At 35.3% G+C, this 21,105-nt stretch overlaps 1 protein-coding gene across 1 annotated transcript; it reads left to right on the top strand.

The window, feature by feature from the left end:
* The first annotated feature begins 15,017 nt into the window (after nucleotides 1-15,017).
* exex (extra-extra) lies at nucleotides 15,018-18,547 on the top strand. The gene is made up of 3 exons (XM_068286841.1): nucleotides 15,018-16,354; nucleotides 17,112-17,397; nucleotides 17,495-18,547. Exons 1-3 carry the CDS (start codon nucleotides 15,297-15,299, stop codon nucleotides 17,900-17,902), a joined length of 1,752 nt encoding a protein of 583 aa, XP_068142942.1. The 5' UTR covers nucleotides 15,018-15,296; the 3' UTR covers nucleotides 17,903-18,547.
* The last annotated feature ends 2,558 nt before the right edge of the window (nucleotides 18,548-21,105 follow it).

Raw genomic sequence — 21,105 nt, 5'->3', positions numbered from 1 at the left:
TTTGGTCGAATGTGTCTTTTTTTTTTTTTATTTTCATTTTATTTTGTGTTTAAGGCTTCCACAAATAGACCTACTAGTATTACGCCTTATACGATACGATTTCTTGTTTTACGACATTCTTCAGAGTGGGTGACTGGCGTCAATTATAAAGGTATTTAAGTACAGTTAGCATGCAATTAAACGGACCATGGCCAAAGCGAGAGATACGTAACGACAATCCCTGCGAAATATTTACCTATGTATAGTATAATAAATTACTTCTGATAAGTCATCATAATTTAAACTAATACTTATTGTTGCTCGATCGGTCGGTCATATGACAATTTGTTGTATTTTTTGCTGTCAACGTGCAGCAATGGCGCATGTGGAGGATTTTCTAGAATCTAGAATCTAGATACATATATGAATCAGAGATACAATTTGTAAGGGCAACGAGAGCGAGAGAAAGAGCGATAGCAAAATGGGAGTGAGAAGAGACTCTGAGTGGTTGGTTGGTTGGTTGGTTGATTGGTTGGCGTTGAGCGGCATTCCGCCTTTGGAGTTAACCTCGCACTTCACTTCTCCAAGTTATGCAAATAAATCGTTCGAGCGACGTTTAATTATGACCATTTAGCCACTGTTGAGCGGCTACCGTTTTGAGTCAATATCATACTTGGTTATGGAATGGGGAAAATGGGCTTTTAGGCAGTTTACATTTCGCTCTCTTTGAAACCGGGAGGAGGAGGAGGAGGGGGCTTTTGTGCTGTTGCTGTTGATCCAAGGCATTGACCGATTTATGATATGCCAAAAAATATATGTATATATTTGTATTTATCTGTGACTAATGCCTTATTTGCAGCATACTTATTATATGTAGAATGGCCTAACTAAATTAAAAACAACACCGATTTCCGACTAACTTTCAATAAACATATTAAAAAACCTATTAGGAAATTTTATTAACTAAAGCAAGGCTAGTCTTGTCGAATAGATGATATCTATTTGCCAACAGAATCATGACTCATGAGGACAAGTACCTGAGGAATCCATCAAACAAAACTAAAAAATATCTAACAATAAGCTAAGAAGAAGCTATTTTAGTTTAATCTGAGAGACAATTTTTAAATGCAAATAAGCTAAGATCAAAGTTAATCCTGAGGCATTGAAAATGGGTTTTTTTTTTGTAATTTTTCTTCTATTATTTTTCCTAAGAGCTTACTTAAAGTAAGCAAATGACATTGCCAATTTTGAAAAGTGTTGGCAAGGGGTCTACTTACATGCATGTATTTGTCATTTATAATTTCTTATAATTTTGATATCAAATACATATACTATTTGGAATTGAACTTGCTAAATTGCAAATTCATGGGTAAGATAAGACAACATCGATGTCATCGATAGTCATTGGCCTGTTTCGAGCTTATTATGCCTTTGTCTAATTCATAGTAATTCAAAGTTGACCCATTCATTAATAATCAATCAATCAATTGAACCACTCACCATTCATTTAGTATGAATGACCCATTCGTACCGGAAGAAACGTTTTGCGTCAAACCAAAGGGTATTACACATTTTTGATTACTTATCAATGGATCATCATCATCATCATCATCAGCAGGATCATCATCATTGCGGTGACACAATGTCTATAAACAAGAGTGAGAAAATAAAATAATTGCTTACCTATAACATTTTCATTATAATTGAATCATTTTACAAACTATATCGAAAAAAAAAAAACAATTTTAAAGATACGGAAGTAACTTCGCATACACGAAGATTTGTCATAACAATCTAACAATAAAAAAAGAAGAAGAAATCTATACAACATGTAGTAGTATGTATGACCCACCTTAAACACCCCCAATCCCCCACCACCACCCATCGACAGTCACACTCATTATCGCTATGAACAAATCAAAAATAGCATAGTTAGAATGAGAATTTCAAAAGCAATGCGATAAGCAAACCCAACCATTGGATGGTTTGCCTTTGCTTGTTGATGTTATAATAAAAAATTTGTTACTAATATATGACCAGTTTTTTTTTGTTTGGTTTTATTTCTTTATTGTTACTGGGCTTATTATTTATAGGCTTTGGACTGGTAAATCAACGTCTATGATTAAAGCTTAATACCATCTTGATTAGAGGACGCCAAAAGCAAAGAGAAGAAGTTTGCCAATTGATAAATCAAAATTCCTTCTATGTAGCTGTAAAATGCCTAATCTAGGGAAAACCAATCGAAAAAAGTAAATAATCTATTAGCAATCTACATTTAAACGGCAGCTAATCGAAAAGATTTCGATTTAGTTCAAGAGTAGATTTCCGTTACCATCCATACTAAATATTATATATCATTTAAGTCACCCATTCCCCCCACACATCTTTCCCTTACCTTTCCCGATTGAAAGCCAATTCAGCAAAATTACTCTATACAAAATTACGAATAACAAAATATTCCATTTACCAAATGACTATAAATATAATTTGGCTCGAGGTCAATTTTATATATTTTACAGTATAAACACAAAAACATCATCAAGTTCAGGAACTATCATCATCAAATTTGTCATACACCTTATCTTTCTCACTCTTGAACAAGTTGCGAATTATAGCCAAGTCAAGCAAAAACAAAAAAAAAGGATTGGCAGAGTGTCAGAGTTCACATTTGTATCTTTACCTTAATATAATCTATGTAAGATTGATCCCGAGTCAGTTTATATGCAAGTTGAAATAATTTTCAAAGAGTATAGAGATTTCGTTATGTTCAAGTTTCCATTCTTCACTGTTTTTACTTCAATTTTATTGTTAGTTAAAGGTGTTTGCCCATTAAACGTTTTCGGTCGTTGTGGTTTTTTTTCTCTCTTTTTCTTTTGCCCATTTCTGGCATCCATCTAAAATAAATAATATTTACTTTTACCAATTTTGTCTGCTACCCTGTCTCCGGCTCCATCTCCGTTTCCATCTCCATCTCCTCATCATTTGTTTATCTACGAATTATTCGTATTTTGGTTTTGCACAAAAAAACAAAAAAACCGTTTTTAATGCGTAACTGAGGTAGTCATAACACCGCACTCGCTTTCCTCTCCTCCTCCTCCTCACCTATCTGACATCAATCAATGTTTATACTACTTATAGATGGCGCCACTTTGGTGACATTTTTGCCATTCCATATCGTAAATTTTATTGAAATTCCCTTTTAATGGACATAAATATAAGTGCGATGCTGTCTCATCGTTCGTTTAAAGGTTTTTTTTGTTGTTGACTTTGCTAAATGTTTTGCCACGATATTTACTTAGATTTCTCAATTTATTATATTGTGTCTGTGTGTGTGTGTGAATATGGTCTGTGTGTGGCATGTCGGTTAATTAATGAACGTGGGAATTGCAAATGGATATCGCTTAAATACGTGACGAATCGAGTGATGAGTCGAGTGAAATGACCATAGCTCGAAAAAACTCCCATCATTAGTTTCTTTGTCGAAAACTTTCTCTAAGAATCTTTGCCTAAATATCGTAAGAGAGTACTAATTCTATAAGTTTTATAGAAATACCATTATTTATTCCTTAAAATTTAGATGTATGAGACCTTATTCAATTTGACATTAATCTGCATATTCAAGTCAAAACTTTGTCACTGCAAAGTAACATAAATTCAAAAAAACTTAATATATTTGATGAATGTAATATCCGAAATATTGAAATCACATTGAAAGTTAATATTTCCTTTTTTGATCTCATTTGTATGACAACATAGCGTATACGTAATCACTATGCAAAGTTTGAAGAGAACATTTTGAGAATTACTAACTTTAATAACTAAATTCTTCAAATTATGATTAATTATTATCATTATTTTGGCTTCATATTAGTATATATTTCATATGGAACAAACAAACAGATCCCAGAAGTTGTGAGGAGAAAAGGTGGATGTCCTTGGGTTAAGAGTTTCCCGGGTGTGAAGACTTCTTAAAACTATCAAAAACATAGATTTTTTGAGCCAGTCCTTAAAAAGTTCAATATCACAATATTGATATAAAGCTTTGGCATCACCATAAATTGAGGACATAGTTTTTTTTGGTCATTCTTAGTAGTAAACATCGATATAGTTCCAAGACCATTCTAATAATAGTTAAAGATGGGATGTTGCAGAACATTTGGATTGGGCTTTTATTTGAAATGGAAAGTTTTGGTATGTGGTGCATATCTCAAGAGCTTTATATATGTATAGTAAACAAAAAGAAAAAAAAAAGGACGTACCAATTTGTTCAATGGGTTTTTGACCCATTCAGATGCCATTTAAATATAATTTATAATATTAAACTATTTGATTTATAGCCTTGTTCAAACTTTGCACCTCTCTCGCTCTCGCTCTCACTCTCTCTTATTTTCAGTGGCGACACATCTGCTCACATAGACCCACTTGAATTACCACAAATCAAGCGATAGCACACACACACACACATACACCATAATCCAGGCCAAATAAAACGATTAACAAATAACCAGAGAAGAAGAATTTACGCTCTTTCGATTAGTATTTCGGCATTTATGAGCAAATCAATCAATTTCAATGCAATTTCAATTAGGTCTCCTCCTCAACCAAACACCAGATAAGGTCCAATCAGCCAGGGAAAGCGGTCAGGGGTCGGGGGTAGAGACTTGAGACCCTACCACAAACCAATCAAACTGTCCAAAAAATAACAGAAAAACTATTTGGTTTTTTTTTTTTTTTTTTTTTTCTTCTCGATGACAAATTTTGTATACCCTTGCAATTAAATTGGAAAGAAATTTGTAGTAAATTTGTAAATTTGATTGAAAAGGATTTAGACTGATTTAGGTATTAACTAGAGTTACCAAATGATGCCACAAACCCAATTGAATATGTAATAAACCCCATCCAAACTACATATTATCAAGAAGAGGGGCGATTATAAAACAAAAAACCAACCAAAAAAAAAAAAAAAAAAAAAAAAGTCCACTTCGACGTTATCTAAGGAGAGTCGAAGTTATGTGTCTCTATTATAAACAATTTTAATATTTTTTAATTATAAAAACAAGTTGATTATATAAATTAAATCGCTGCCTTCTCGTGACGATTAGATAAGAGCGCTATTTTATGCTTAAAGTGCAATTTAAACGACTTTAAACAAATTTCTTTAATTTCTATAGTTATATTTTTGGTCAAGACGTTCGCTGGGCAGTGGGCAATGGCTTGGTGGTTGGGTGATTGGGTGGGCGGTGGTGTGTGGTGTCAACTGATATGCGGTTTGAATTAATTGAAAATTGATTATTAGCGAGATATATTTATTGGTGAGTGAGTATATGACTAAGATAACCACTCAATTCAATGTGGGAGAAGAAATGTCCACATTTTGGACAGTTGTCAGACCTCCCAGCGGTTTCTTTTTTGATAAGCCTTCGTTTAAAAGCTTTCTGGTTGCTCCTCAATGTATTTGATTACCCACTTCTCTATTAGCATGACAAAGAAAAAACTTTTGATTAGCCTAATTAAATAATGAATTGACATTTGGGGGTATTTTCTTAGGATATAAGCTGTTTGGTCGAATGTGACATAATTTTATGGTATTTTAGCCCAAGGAAATATTCCATTAATCAATTTTTATATATACTTATGTTAGATTGATTTATAACGAAAACAAAATGCAAGTTAATTCAAAGACTTTTCAACACAAATTAAAAAAATTTTGAAAAGAAAAATGTTCATTAATTTCGAATCAATTCTAAAATGTAATACATACATATGTATGTATATATGTGCATACGTATATCAATTAAATCGTAATTTAGCATATTTTAAAATGAAATTAAGAATTTGGACATTTGAAATTATTGACTTTAGTAAATTTTTTTTCAAAATTGAGTTCTCTAAATTTTTATGCAGTTTAAAAGACAAAAGACATAAAATGAATGAAGAGAATTTTTCAAATATTCTAAAAAATTGACTTAATTGGAACTTCATGAAGTACTTATCGATTTATTTCAATACTTTTCTGTACCTTGAAGTTTATTATAAATTAAAATGCTTTAAAATATCGCTTAAAATTTGAAAATAGCTTTTTAATGTCCCCCCCAATGCTAATTTTTAGACAATTTTTTTGTTGTTTTTCCTTCTAAATTTGAATACAATTTGTTTTGTGGTTTTCAATGTGGCAAGATTTTTTAGATGACTCTGTTGCATTCCACATACATATGTATGTACATATATATATTTATATCAAATTGCCGTTTGGCTGCTGCTGCCTCATTAGATGCGCAGCGTAAACAAATTCTCAATGCTAGCCAGATAAGCCTCGGAATCAGAATCGGAGTCGGAGTCAGAGTCAGAGTCGTGCTGTCGGCAGTAGGCAGTCGGCGGAGACAATCTCAATTCCAATCGAGTGAGGCAAATGTGTAGCAAAATGCACGGCAGTTAGTGTCTATTTGCTTTTGCCAAGAGAGATACAAATACTCATACTCAAACGAAACTCAAACACATTTACATTTACCCAGTAAACATTTCTATCTCGAATTCCCATGTTCCGACGAATTTGTGGGCTTGACAAGTAACTTTATTAAAATTAGTTAAAGTTTTATTAAAATTATGAATCAAATCCAAACCCAATGTTTGTCTCTTTTCATTTCCACTTGTTACTCTTGTCTGAATGGAGAACAAAGTGGAATCAAAGGAAGTATACAATATCAGATATCGTAGATTGTATAATAAAAAATAAAAAAAAAGGGAAAGTTTGTCCCAAAATTTTGTATTTTTAGTTGTATTTCTATAACTTCATGATGTTAAAGATGATTTTTGAAGAACCCAGACTAAAGGATGAGAGACTCGTTGCCGTGATATGTACTATTTGCTTGTTCCCCCCAAGGTAGGCTATAGAAAAGAATATAATAGGTACTAATTTTCCAAAAATCTATATATGTATGTATCTTGGAGATGTTGACTGGGTTTAATATCCATTTGAACTGTTGTCATTGCGACACGTAAAGTTTTTTAACCTCTTCTCTTCCTTGTCTTGTCTTCTGGTTGTTGTTGTTATTGTTACTGGCTGGCTGGCTGGCTGGCGCTTCTACATACTGCGACCGCGGCGGCAAGGTAGCGGAAAAGTAAACGTGAGAGTTTCAGCCGATAAGAAGGTAAGCTAAAGGTAATGGTATATGGTAAGGTCGGTCGTCTCGAAAATCGCATTTTGATTTGTATTTTTGTATTTTGTATTTATTTAAACAGTTTCATACATACGTACACACACACAGACAAGAGAAAGATGGAATTTGTATATATGTATGTATGTATATAGACTTGGTATACGATTCGTATTTGCCTGGCATTTGGTAATTATTTGCTTTGTAAATTCAATTGCCAGATAATGTGACGCGTCTCCTTTACTCTCTTCTACCCAAACTCCAATTCCTCTTCCCTGCTCAACCTGAATCTCACCCTCTCACCGTAACTCTCACCCTCTACCCCTCCCTCTGTTCCATTCCCTATCGACTGATGATCATTACCCTTCATTCTTGGGTTATCCGTCAGCCAAAACAAGTATTTACTCATATCCTGTGCTTGTTGTGTGTTTGTGGCTTTATCGTTATTAAATAATATTTTCTTGGTTTTTTTAATATTTTTTGTTTTTATTTATACATATTTTTTTTTTTGTTTCGTTTACTGGTTGCACCTATTTGTCTTTGCTTCGATTTTTATTATCTACCTCTTATCAGGGTTTTCACTACATTTCGGGTTTCAAATTTCTTTGCTCTCTTCACAATTTACTTCACCTTTGACGTCTATTGTGATGGATTAGTTTTCAATTGGAAATTTTTAAGTTGAAGATAGTTAGATAGAGCTATAGATTTTGCTTGATTAAAAACCTATTATAGATTCTTGAATTTATGGATAATGTCAAGTGTCAAAATAATCAAAATTAATACTAAAAAAAAATGTCGATGGTCGTTAATTATAAATACATTAAAAATACATCAGAAATCAAGGATAACTTCAAGAGTCGTCTGTATTATTTAAATCAAAAGGAATTATCCTTTTTAATAGTGTGGTGAAGGAAGTTGAAATTAGAGAAATAAACAGGTTGTCCACACAGTTAACCATCGTGAATTGCTAAAACTAGTTGAGAATTACAGCTCAGTAATGGCAAAGAAGAGAGACAAATCTTACACTGGCTAAATATATCTACTTTACAAGTAAATGATACGTTTTTTCTTCTCTTTTCTTTCTAGAGGCGACAGATTTAAGATATCCTCTTCAAATAAGAAGATTGCCCTAAAACAAAGAGGTATTTTATTTGAAAAATGCAATCTATACTTATTCACAATGAGAGAAAACAAAACAAACAAAGCAAAGAGGAAGAAAAGCACAAAAAAAAAAAACCGCTTGATAGTCACAATTTGCGATTAAAATTCAGTTAGTGTTTGCCAAATCATTTCTGGCCAATTAAAATATTGCCCTTTGGTCTCTAGTGAGTGACTTGATTGAATTGCAGCCACTTTGGGACAGTGGCCCGTTAATCGGGTCTAATGTACTTGAGCAAATCAATAGTATACACATAATTTGCAATCAGTTTTGAATCAGTTAGTACACTTGGCCCACTTGGAATATTGATTTCCTCTGTAAATCCAAAGGCTGCAAGCCTTTCAATATTTTCAAGGATTATCGTAAACCTATCGCCTCTATCTTAAATGGGATTCATAATTCTTCTTTTGCCATTCATCCGAGTCATAGATATTTTGGTATTTGATACTTCTTTTTTTCCTTTTTTTTTTTGTATTACGTTGGTCTTTTTTATACCATACACCCATAGGGTGAAATGGTATATTAAAGTCGCCAAAATGTATGTAACAGGCAGAAGGAAGCTTCTCCGACCCTATAAAGTATATATATTCTTGATCAGGATGAATAGCCGAGTCGATCTAGCCATGTCCGTCTGTCCGTCCGTCCGTCCGTCCGTCCGTCCGTCCGTCCGTCCGTCCGTCCGTCCGTCCGTCCGTCCGTCCGTATGAACACGCAGATCTCGGAGACTATAAGAGCTAGAGCCACCAAATTTGGTATGTATACTCGTGTAGTATGCACATGTTCAGAGTTAATTGGAATTTCGGCCACGCCCCCTTACGCCCCCAGGAATCACATAAAACTGTTTTTCTTAAAAAGTATAACAGCTAGAGACATCAAATTTGGTTTATATACTCGTTTAGTTGGCGCGCAGAAACTAATTGTTTAAACTTTTTGCCACGCCCCCTTCCGCCCCCGGAATTTACATAAAACTGATTTTCTTAAAAACTATGACAGCTACCGACATCAAATTTGGTATGCAGACTAGTTTAATAGACGCGCAGAAACTGGCTATTTAAAAATTTTGCCACGCCCACTTCCGCCCCCGCAAATCAAACAAAACTGATTTTATCAAAAACAAACAAAGCTAAAGTCACCAAATTTAGTATGTATACTGGCTTAGTATTCGCGCAGAGTATATATATTTTCATATTTTGCCACGCCCACTTCCGCCTCCATAATTAAGAAAAAACCGATTTTCTCCTGTAGTTTTTTGACTATCGCATTCAAATTCGGCAGACTAATTAATCTTATCTATTTCTACAAAACTACCAAATTTGATTGAAATCGGACTAGAAACATGCAAAATATGCGTATGAACGTATTTTACTACGCGGTCCACAAGGCCAGAATTGGCCGTTGGCCAGTAGCGGCGCTAGAGTGCTCGTGTGTTCGTAGAGTGAGCGAGATAGCACATACTATGAAACATGTAAAAACAATTTAATAGACATACATGTACATTTGGTTTTCGAAATTTAAAAAAATTTGCTTCACCTGGTGTATGGTATACCCGAGTCGACGAGTCGACTTACTTGCTTCATTAATAAAAAACTCATTTATTATCATTTATCAGTTGGTCCGAAAAGGGGCAGAAATCAATTCGCGCGCACTTAATGAAAAAAACACAACTTAATTATAAAAAAAAAAAACTTTATCAAACAAAAGCAAAAGGCAACAATGGAATGGAAGTATTTTTCAATGTTGAAAATGAATTAAAATTTTGTGTCAATAATTGAAAAATTTACTTTATTATCGGTAAATGAGAATTTTTTTTTTGTCGACCCATTTTGTTGTTGTTGTTGTGTGGTCCTCCTTGCTTTTGCTGCCTGATATGTGTACTTAGTCGATTTTTAATGAAAATTTAAAGAGTGTTGTACGTCAGCGATTTATTTTTATAATATACATACTTATACATACATATGTATATGCTGGTATGTATGTATGTATATATAATTGCTAGTTGAGTATGGAAGCTACTTGAAACTTTTGTAGATGTTATATAAAATAGATAGACTACAAAATGTTCAAATAGCCCTTAAACAAATACTTATTTTAAAGTGATTAATCTTAACTCGCGCACTGACATTCTTTAAAGATTGCAACATGGAATCTATATTTAGGCATTAACTATAGTTGATAAATCTAAACTTGTCATATATTTCAAATTCCCATTATTTTGATCAGTTTTTGCGACAATGTGCATCGAATTGTCTTTGATTTTTTCAGTGATAGTTTATTTGATTTAAAAATTAGATGAACTTACGCTAATAAGGATAAGAATAAGGGTGAGATTAAATAAAATTGACAATTGCCCCCTATTGTATGCAATGTAGGCTGATAAGTATTGCTTTGCAACTTCAAAACTATTAGAAACGTTAAAAACTTCTTTGCATGTTGTGAAAAGCAACTCCTTGGACTCCTCCTTGGCAGATTGTAAATAGTTTATATAGAATTGGAATACTTAACAAAGTTGATTAACTTTTCAGTCTAATGGTTGGAAGCAATAAAAGTTGTTTGCTTAAAGATGCATCTACTTACGACTATTTCACTTATTGAAATGGAAAAAAAAAAAACAATTTGAATCCTCGTTATAGAGTATGTATTATGTTGCCATCCCAAAACAAGTTGTTCATGTTTTCTTTTGCCTTAATTTGATCTCTTCACCTATGCCAAAATAAATAAAAACAGGGCAGGGCAGCAGCTAGCCATGTATGTGTGTGTGTGTATGTAGCTGCTGGCACAAAGAATACAAAAGAACAAGCAAAATGCAATTCACTTCTCTATATATCATGCAATGTCCAAAAAACTATTGTTGAAATCTAACAAGAAACGTGCCAAAGTGTATTTTCTTTAACCACGTACTCGAGATGGAGTTCCCTCTCCCGTGGAACAAGACCGAAAACTAACTGGAAATTAGTGCATTGAGAAGGAGTTGAATTGAATGTAGAGTCCGGGTCTGGACCGGGTCTGGGAGCGGTAGCCAGACTGATTGCTGTTGTTTTTATGTTGAACCTCCTTCTTCAATTTTATATTCATTATACGATATTTATTTACCCATCCACGTGCAATGGACAATTTGGTGTTGTTGTGTCTGGAATAGCAAAGAAACGAACACCAAAATCAAGAAGAAAACGAAAAAAACAACAACTTTTATAAGAAATCAAACCAAGTAAAGCTTGCCAAATGGTTTCACATTTGACCCCATTTACTTATGTCATTTTTATGCTGCAACTCCAACATCATCGCCATTAGCAGCAGCCGGAGTAGCAGTAATCCCCAATCCCAATCCCACACACCTCAGTTTGCTTTAAAAATTACTCACAAAAAAGGCAAATAAAATGGAAAAAAAATATCAAAGAAGTTAAATTCGGCTATGCCGAAGTTTATATACCCTTGCAGTCCTTGGCAATAATAATTTCACATGTTCAAAATTTGTTTTCTGCAACTCAATTCATTAATATACAAACAAAACAATTTTACTCTTCATACTATGTACAATTTGTTCTTCTTCTTCCCTCATTCCCTAAGCAAAGCAACGCACGCATACACATACAGTTTATGTAGCGTTGCGTCTGTGTGTGTATGCATGTGCTCTGTTGATTTGATGATGACGTAGTAGGCAGCAAGCAGAGCTGCCGGCAGCGATTGAACCGATTTATATAGACTGTAACTTGTGTTCTATTTATCCGATCAGGGTCAAATTTTGGGATCTGAGATTTTATATCAAATTCTATTATATTGGTGAATTTCATGGGGATACTCCAATTTTTGCAAAAATTTTTGTTCCAGAGCTATATGATATAGTAGTCCGATCCCAAAGATTTTCATACTTTATCTCACCCGGGTAAAAAAAGCTCCCAAAAAAATTTCATCCCGATAGCTCTTAAGATGGCTGAGTAAAACGCGTACGCACCGACGGACAGACGGACAGACGGACAGACGGACAGACGGACATGGCTATATCGACTTAGCTTCTCATGCTGATCAAGAATATATATACTTTATGGGGTCGGAAACGTCTCCTTCTGTGCGTTACAAACATCTGACCAATTTTATAATACCCTCTGCAAGGGTATAATAAAACACAACGAAACTCCAATCATTTGCTGTAATAATTTTTATATCTACCTACATACAATTTGCAGCATGGAAGTAGTCAGAAGGGGCTTAAGATGCAAGATGCAATAAGATGAAAGCTTATCCCATAAGGATTTCGATTTGTTGCTTTACAAAGGACCAAGTCCAAACGTCTTGGAGATCTATGTTAATTAAAGATCAAAATAATCAAGGGATTGGTAAGAGAATGATGATTATGATATGGACATTGAAATTTGCCCCCATTTGTGTGCTGTTAGATCCTTTGTCTACCACGTCAATGGTGTGACTTATGCGAGAGTGTATATGAATGTGTGTATGTGTAGTGGGAACTCTCTTTGCCAACTCTTTGTCAATATAATGAGCCAATATGCGTTATTTATGCACAACTTACTTACTACCAAACCAACAAGATGAGACTGCAAAAATTATGTGCATATTATTTATTGTTTATACATTGATAATGCAATTTAATGTCAATTAATTCTTGTGTCAATGACAAAGTGATTACTTTTTTTTCAATTTCAATTTTAATTTTTTTTTTTCGTTTAACAACAACGACAAGCACCAGGAGCAGCAGCAGCCGAACAATTTTTTACAAGCCAAAAACCCCCGCAAAGTGTTGAAAGTCAAATGACATCCGCAACCCTCAATCCCGGGATGAAATTTTTCCATCCCTTGGATAAGTTTTCGTCTTTTTGCTTGTTTACTTTGCCTAACTAACAGTCTCGGAAAAGGCCCAGACCAGTGATTGACTCAGTCAGTTGGAGAGAGATAGCTTTAGCCAGGGAAAATCTGTTGAAATTTTGTTGCCGTTGTTGTTGTCTTTGTTGTTTTTGGTAAGGCGTCAGTGAATTTTTATGGTATTATTGTTCACTTATCGGCTGAATTAACACGATACACAGGGTGGATATGTTTGATGTTTGACCACAAAAGCTAAATTGCCATAACATATGGGACAATTTTATTTTTATTGCAATTTCAATTTGGCACAATTTAATGCCTGATTAGTCAAATTCTATCTAAGAAACATACAATCCATTAGTTGGCTTATCAAGCACAGTTTAGAATGTTAAACGTTTCACAGCACATCTAATGATTGGGAGGTCCTTTCATATGATCCTTAATGGGTTTAGCCTGTTCTAAGTTTCTCAGATATCTGTTCTAATCACTGCTATCTCTTAGTTTTAGAGCCACGATAGTGTTTTAACTCGAAGGAGTAACAAAATATTTGTTTTAAGCCATTCAAATGCCCTATTATTCAGATCAGATCAACCAAGTCTGCCATATTCTAAAACAAAATTCGTTTACTTCGAGAAAAAACATTGAGCTGAACGAGGTTATAGAATATATAGAATAGCTGATTTAAGAGTTTTTCAAATTTGTTTCTAAATAATGTAAATCGAAAACAATTTGGGAAATAAGTTGTGTCTGAAGCGTTGCCAAGCTTTGTGGTCTATTGATGTGTTTAAGGTGTGTTTATGTGAGTGTGTGTGTGTAATACAATGGACCACTTAGTAATCCATCAAGGTGACATTACAGACCATCATCTCCACCCTGGTCATTTGGTGCTGCTGTATCCATTGCTAAAACCACCATTCACCATATACTCACTTTGGCTGATGAGTGTCTAAGGGTCATAAAATGCTAAGCATATGACTTTGACAGACCATTACACCCACACACACACACCCATAGGGAATATATACAAAGAAATATACTCAGACAAGTCTCAGACACACGTAAATATTATAAAAAATGCATTATAGGGACATTAACTGACCCCTTTCTTCACTTCTCTATCTCCCTCTCTCTCTCTCTACCCCTCTGTGTGTCTCTCTTTCTGTCTCTGCTAATAAATGAGGCAACCAAGTTATAAAAATCCCATAGAAATAATCATTTATTACTTGAACAAGAGTAGATTATTGATTTTCTGAAACAGAAAAAGTCAACACACAAAATAAAAGTGAGTTAAAGCTTAAAGCTTAGCTTCAAAATGCCTTAATTAGTCTTTTGCCTTGTGCTCCCCCCCCTTGCACCACCCCTGTCATTGTCTTCATTGCTCTAGTTTTGCTACTGCTGCTGCTGCTTTAGCCTGAACTGAACTTGTTAGTGATGACTACTGAACACTCCATAATGATGGCAATTATAGCTCGTTTTTCCAACAATTTATATGAAATTTTTCGAAGATTTCCCCCCGATTTCAAGCCACGCCCCAGCGACAGACATTTTTTTTCGACTCATTGTTGTTGTTTTTGTTATTTCGTTGCTTTTTTCGTTTTTTAATTTAAACGTTAACGCCCCCAATATATTGCTAGCCTTGTCTATGGCATAACCAAAAAGCCACCATCTTTGCCCGCAAAGAGAGCGCAATCAGCGAAGCCAATCAAGTTAGAGAGAGAGAGAGAGGGAGCGCACACAAATAAGAGAGAACAATTCAATGGTGGTTGTCTCTGCATTTGTATGCGTGTGCGTGTGCATGTGTGTACGAGTGTTGCCGTTGCTTGAGTGGGGGTGGCTCGCTGACTGCCCGACAGCAGGCAAAAAGGCGAGTATATGACAAAGCAGCACAAGCGAACAGAGCCACAGTCATTGCTGAACGTTCGCCGCGTCAAGTTCGCTGCCGTTGTCGTTGCCCGCCGTTGTACCGTTACCGCTGCTGCTTCTTCTGATAAGAGCCGCACCGTTACGTATGATTGATATTGTGTTGGCAATGTTAAACGAGAAATAATACACAAGCAAACCAAAAACAAAAAACAAAACTAAAGGAAAACAGAAAATTCTAAGAAATCACAAACATAAGAGAAAAGTGTCAAGGAAAAAAATTGTTTTTTTTTTTGTTGTTCAATATATATCTTATTATATATTGCGGCATGTCCAGTGCCCAAGTGTCACCGGCCGCATCACAGACGACGCTATCAATGCCGTCGCAATTGTTATTAAGCCATATAGCTGCTGCCTCCCATACCACCGCACCACCGCCGCCAGTTGTTGCCACCGCTCAATCTGTTGCCGACTACGATCAGTGTAGTCAAAATTCGACATTGTCGCCCAGATCACAGGAAGCTGGTTCAAGTCCAAGTCCGCCAGTGGCATTGCTTATAGCCGCCAGCAGTCCAACACATTCGCAGGCCACCACAGGATCACCGCATAGTGTCTACGCGGCGAATCACAGTCCAAGTCAGGGATCTGATAGGGATCTATCTGCAAGTGATAATCCTCAACAACAGCATAATCTTCATCATCATCATCATCAGCAGCAGCCGCAGCAGCAACAAATAACAGCAAATATGCCTTTGCTAGTGGCTCCCATGCCAATGGCTGGTCCACCTATCACAGCACCAGGACCACCAACGGGATTAGCATCATCGCCAGCGTCTCGCCTTTATATTGAGGCATTTCCTACACATCCATCCCTGCCACCGGCACATCATGTGTCCGCGTATCCCCTGCCGCGTTTGCCATTAACTGCCATTATGCCTGGACATGGATCTATAACTGCAACGGCGCCGGCATCGGTATCTTCATCGCCGTCAAATACAACAAATACAACCACAAATTCCAACAGTAATACCACCACAACAGCATCCACAACAACAACAACAACAACAACATTGCAATGTCAACCAAAAAAATCATTTTGCATAGATGCCTTGTTAGCCAAAAATCAATCAGCCGATAATCGTCCAACATCAATTGGCATAATTAACGGAGATCGTGATATTATTGTCGATGATCGTCTGGCCGCCTTGCATTATGCAAGTAGTAGAGATCACGTTGATCTGCAAAATGCCGCTGCCCATCATGCCTTTGTCACCGCCCAGGCCCAGGCAGCTGCCGCCGCCCATGCCGCCGCCGCCGATCACGAGGAAATGCAACTTATACGAGATTCAAGGGAATATGATTCACCCAGTCCCGACGGCATGTCAAGGTGCGTTTCAAATTGATTATAACATTAACGTTTCATATCAATAGATAGGGATTCAGTGGGGATTCTGGGGATTCAATATACATATGCAGATCTGTCCCAATCAATATCTAACAGATTTGAAAACTTCATTTTTCAATTAAGAATGAAATTTGAGAATGTGAGAAGTTTTTTAATCATTTGCCAAAGTTTTGAAGTTGAAAATTGGGGGAAATTGTGTATATACAATCTATATATATATAGATTGATAGTAGATAACCAAAACAAAAATTCTAAGCTTCTAATTACTTGGCTCACTTCAAAACTCTGATAACTGGAAACAAAAAAAAAAAAAACCAGAAAAGAAAAGAAAAAAAGCAAACAAAAGAAAAAAAATCAGAAGCACTTTGAGATAAATTTTCAATTTCGCATGGCTTTAAATTAGCTTTGGCAACACTCGAAACACATGGCCCAAAAACCTGGCTAACATCCCACTTAACCAATCGCCGTCATCGATCGTCACACATTACATTATACATTTTACGTACATTCAGATTACGTATGGGGCTAATTTTCAAGTGCGAATATAGGGAAAAGCAAACAAATTATAAGTCAAGACCTTAATTGTTTTCAATTCAATTCAATTCAATCATTATTGCCATCATCATCATCATCATCGTCATGATTATTATTAGTACGACGTAACTTTACGTAACAATTGGCCACTTGAATAAAGGGTGTCTCTTAACATGAAACGTTTTTTTTTGCCTTTATTTTATAGATCGGAATCTCCAACATCTTCGCATCGTTCCAGTCCACCGATAAGTCCCGGCTGTGAAGATCAATTACAGCCCCATTCTGGGTCTCATCATTCCCATTCATCGTCTCACATGCTGCGCATGCCCGGTGATTTGCATGATGAGTTCAAGAAACCGATTGTACCGCCGCACAGTCCGATTAGGCCGCAGGATTTCCCTTTATATGCCGGAGGACATCCATATCAACTACTGGCCCAAGGTGGTTCTGCATTCCATAGACCATTGGATCCATCAGGCAAACCCATACCGGTAAGCACGATAAAACAAAAACTAGATTGGCTAGATTTCACTCAAAAAATGAAAAAATTATAATAAGTAGTTCTCTACTTTGACATCTTGCTTTCAGCTGCCAATGGGTCACAATTTTATGCCATCGCAATTGCAATTCGAATTTCTGGCCCGTGCCGGGATGCTGCATCATCGCATACCCGAACTGGCTGCCTATCCCCATCATGCCATATTGGGTAAAACCCGTCGTCCACGCACCGCCTTCACCTCGCAACAGCTCCTGGAGCTGGAGAAGCAATTCAAGCAAAACAAATACTTAAGTCGACCTAAGCGTTTCGAAGTGGCCAGCGGTCTAATGCTATCCGAGACGCAGGTGAAAATCTGGTTTCAAAATCGTCGCATGAAATGGAAGCGATCCAAAAAGGCCCAACAGGAGGCCAAGGAGCGTGCCAAGGCACAACAGCAGCAGTCACAGCAGCAGCAGCAGCAACAACAACAACAACAAAGTGCTTCCTCAGCAAGTTAGGACAATGTGGAATTCGACCCTAATAGAGAGCCCCCACCCACCCAATCCACCCATCCTTCTTTCTCCATTTTAATTTCTAGTCAATCCAAATGAGACACCCTGTAATCTTGCCCTCATTTCATCATTGTCATTGTCGTCGCTCCCATCATCATCATCATCATCATTTTTGTCATCGCCATTCAATCTCTTAGCTTATTTATTTATCGCAATTAGTTGAAATTTTATTTTTATTATTATTTAATATTTAATAATATTCATTTAAGTAAGTTTTTTTTTTTTTTTTGTCTATACCCCCCTCCCCCCACACTTGCCAGTTTTGGCCCGTTTTGTTTTTCTTCTTCTTATTTTGCGCTTTGCGTGAAATCACAAAAATTAATAACAAAAACCAAAATCAATGTGGGAATTGGCATTAACAAATCGCGCCATGTGTGATAATAAACTAATTAAACAAAAACAAAAACAAAACAAAAAAACGAGAACAACAACAAACTTCCAGCCCCTAAAAAGTATTTGTACATAAACATAAATGTAAAATTACAGTTAAATATAATTATAATAATAATAAATGAGATTAGTTTAGTTTCTATTGTATGAACATAATAATTTTTTTTTTCCATCTGTGTGTAAGTAATTGTGTGCAACAACAACAACCGAATAGAACAACAAAACAATTTTAGTAAATTGTATTGTACAATATATATATATATATATTTTTTTTTTTTTGGTGAAAATACAAAATGAAAATAAAAGAAATTAAAAATATTAATTTAATTGAGTAATTTTTGTAAAGGAAAAGAATAAGGGAATTGCATTAAAGTCCTTATAATACCACCATATGTCCATAGCCCGGATGTTCCATAGCTTTTCATCCACTTACCATCCATGGAAGATCATTCTATTCCATACAATTCGTAATTCAATTCAATTCTCTTGGAAATCAAATGGGAATGAAACAAATTTCACTGCCTACCGAAACCAATCTGGCCAAGAAAGGACTCCCAAAGAATTCTGTGTCGTAAGGTAAATTATTAACAAAAAACTTTCTTGAAACCAAAATCAAAACCAACTTAGACAGCAAATGAATTTTTTATTCAAGTGCAATGCATTTTAAAACATTCAATCTTTAGAAAAGTAAAACAAAATGTATAGCTACATTTTTGCGGAATTTCCTTTTAATTTCTAATCTTTAATATGAAATCTAGCGACCTCCAATTGTACCTGAACATGCAATATAACTAAAACTTAAGCAACCAATCAGTATCAGACACATTCCCACTCCAAAAAAAAAAAACACAAACACAATCAAACTGAACAGAACAGAAAATAATGCCCAATAAAAACTGATTAATCTTGAAACTAAGATTAGCACTTGAACCCCATTGAGACATTTAACAACAATTACATTGTTCAATTGACGGTCGTTCGTTTGGTCGTTTGGTCGTTTGGTCGATCGGTCGTGGTGCCTTCTTCCTTCTATATATAGGTATGGTACTTGTTATAGTAATAAGCAACTTCTTTTTACTTAACCAACAAAATCTCTCCACTCGCTGTCTCGCTGAAGAACCCTTCAATTTCAACTAAATTGCTGGTATTATATCTAATCTGAACTGCATTTAAGAACTGTCTGTGTTAGCTAGCTATAAATATCTATAATACTTACTTGGGCAATCGAATTTCTATCACCATCTACTTACCTCACCCTTCTTCAACTGTCACACACTGTCTCTCTCTCTCTCTCTCTCTCTCTCTTTGTCTATCATCTTAAATGAACTCGATTCGATTTCAATTTTATTATATATATGTATATATACCTTCCTCTGATATCTTTAACTGGTTGCTGCTTGCTTATCGCAGCAAATAAATCAAAAGTTGTGTGTGCGGTCCGAGATAATCAGACTTAATTGCTTAGACAATAATTATGACTAAATTTATAGTGTCACTTAAAAATTATTTCGCTAATTAAAATGTAGCAAAAAAGTAACAATATTAATAGTAAAACAACACACACACACATAGAAACTTTTCTTTATTTATTATAAAAAATCATGATGAGCAGCAATTTCCGCCATATAAATAAATATATAAAAGTAAAGGTTTATCAAAAGACAACCAAATCGAAAATACTTATTTATTTGATAATTGGTAATCAGAAGGTGTATTTTTTATACATTGCACACTTATGCATATATGAGAGATATAGATCCTTGATCGGTAACAATAGTCAAGTTGGTCTTGCCACTTTCAAGACTTCTTTTAAACCTCTAGTCCTCGAAAACTGTAAGAGTTAGAATTAAGAAGAATTCTGAAGACAGTTTTGTCGTCATTTCTGAAATTTCGAAATATAGAATTACCTAATATTTATCATTTGGTATACCAAATTTCATAAAAATTCGAATAACAATTCTCGAGCTGTACATAGAAATCATTTTTGGTTCTAGAGTAACAACAAAAGGGAGAGTTGTTCCTACAGGTACGCTAAAGTACTCATATCCTGTTAAGAGAGAGAGAGAGAGAGAGAGAGAGGGAGAAAAAGAGGTCAGTAGTTTCTGTACTTGGTGCAAGTCTGGTCAAAATTACTTCTAATTGGTATACAACCATCGACTAAGTTATATTCCTTGAATATTTCAAAGTTCCTTTGGACAGACTGGAGATTCTAAATCTTAATTAGTTATATTTTGATTGTGTAACGGTTCATTGTTATGAAACAGAATTAGCTGGCCCTTATATCAAATATAATTCAATATCTAATTCAATATCATCTTGTGCCCCCTTTTGCTAGTTTCTGTCAGCCCATTTAGAACTCATCTGTCCACTTTATCACGTAATTTTTTTCAAGTGTTTTGACAGACAGAACGAACGAATGAACAGATAGACAGACCGAGAGTGAGTGAAAAAAGGTTTCTCTTTCTATTTTTTTATTTATCTATTGGGTGTTGCCTTGAAGTATGCTTTATATTGTTGTTATTATAGCTTGTTCTTGTTTGATCTCTTTCATGGTTTTGCTGCTGGTCTTGTTGTTGTTGTTGTTCTTCTTCTTCTTATTATTGCTGTTGTTATTATGCAGCAGTTTCTCGTCTTATTGTTGCTGTGGGCTAATAAAAATTCATTGGGAAAAATGCTAAACGAACAGCGAACAGAGAGAAAGAGAGACATAGACCAAGGAGCAAGCGAGCTGGAGATAGAAAAGGAAGAGAGGAGGAAAA

This window comes from Drosophila tropicalis, unplaced genomic scaffold, assembly GCF_018151085.1.
Source record: "Drosophila tropicalis isolate 14030-0801.00 unplaced genomic scaffold, ASM1815108v1 contig_463, whole genome shotgun sequence".
In the NCBI taxonomy this organism is placed as follows: Eukaryota; Metazoa; Arthropoda; class Insecta; order Diptera; family Drosophilidae; genus Drosophila; species Drosophila tropicalis.
This window is presented reverse-complemented; position numbering and strand designations above follow the sequence as displayed.

Coding starts and splice junctions, on each gene's coding strand:
- exex (XM_068286841.1), top strand. CDS start 15,297: ATGTCCAGTGCCCAAGTGTCACCGGCCGCATCACAGACGACGCTATCA. Junction 16,355..17,111: donor AGTCCCGACGGCATGTCAAG/GTGCGTTTCAAA, acceptor TTTATTTTATAG/ATCGGAATCTCCAACATCTT. Junction 17,398..17,494: donor CATCAGGCAAACCCATACCG/GTAAGCACGATA, acceptor TCTTGCTTTCAG/CTGCCAATGGGTCACAATTT.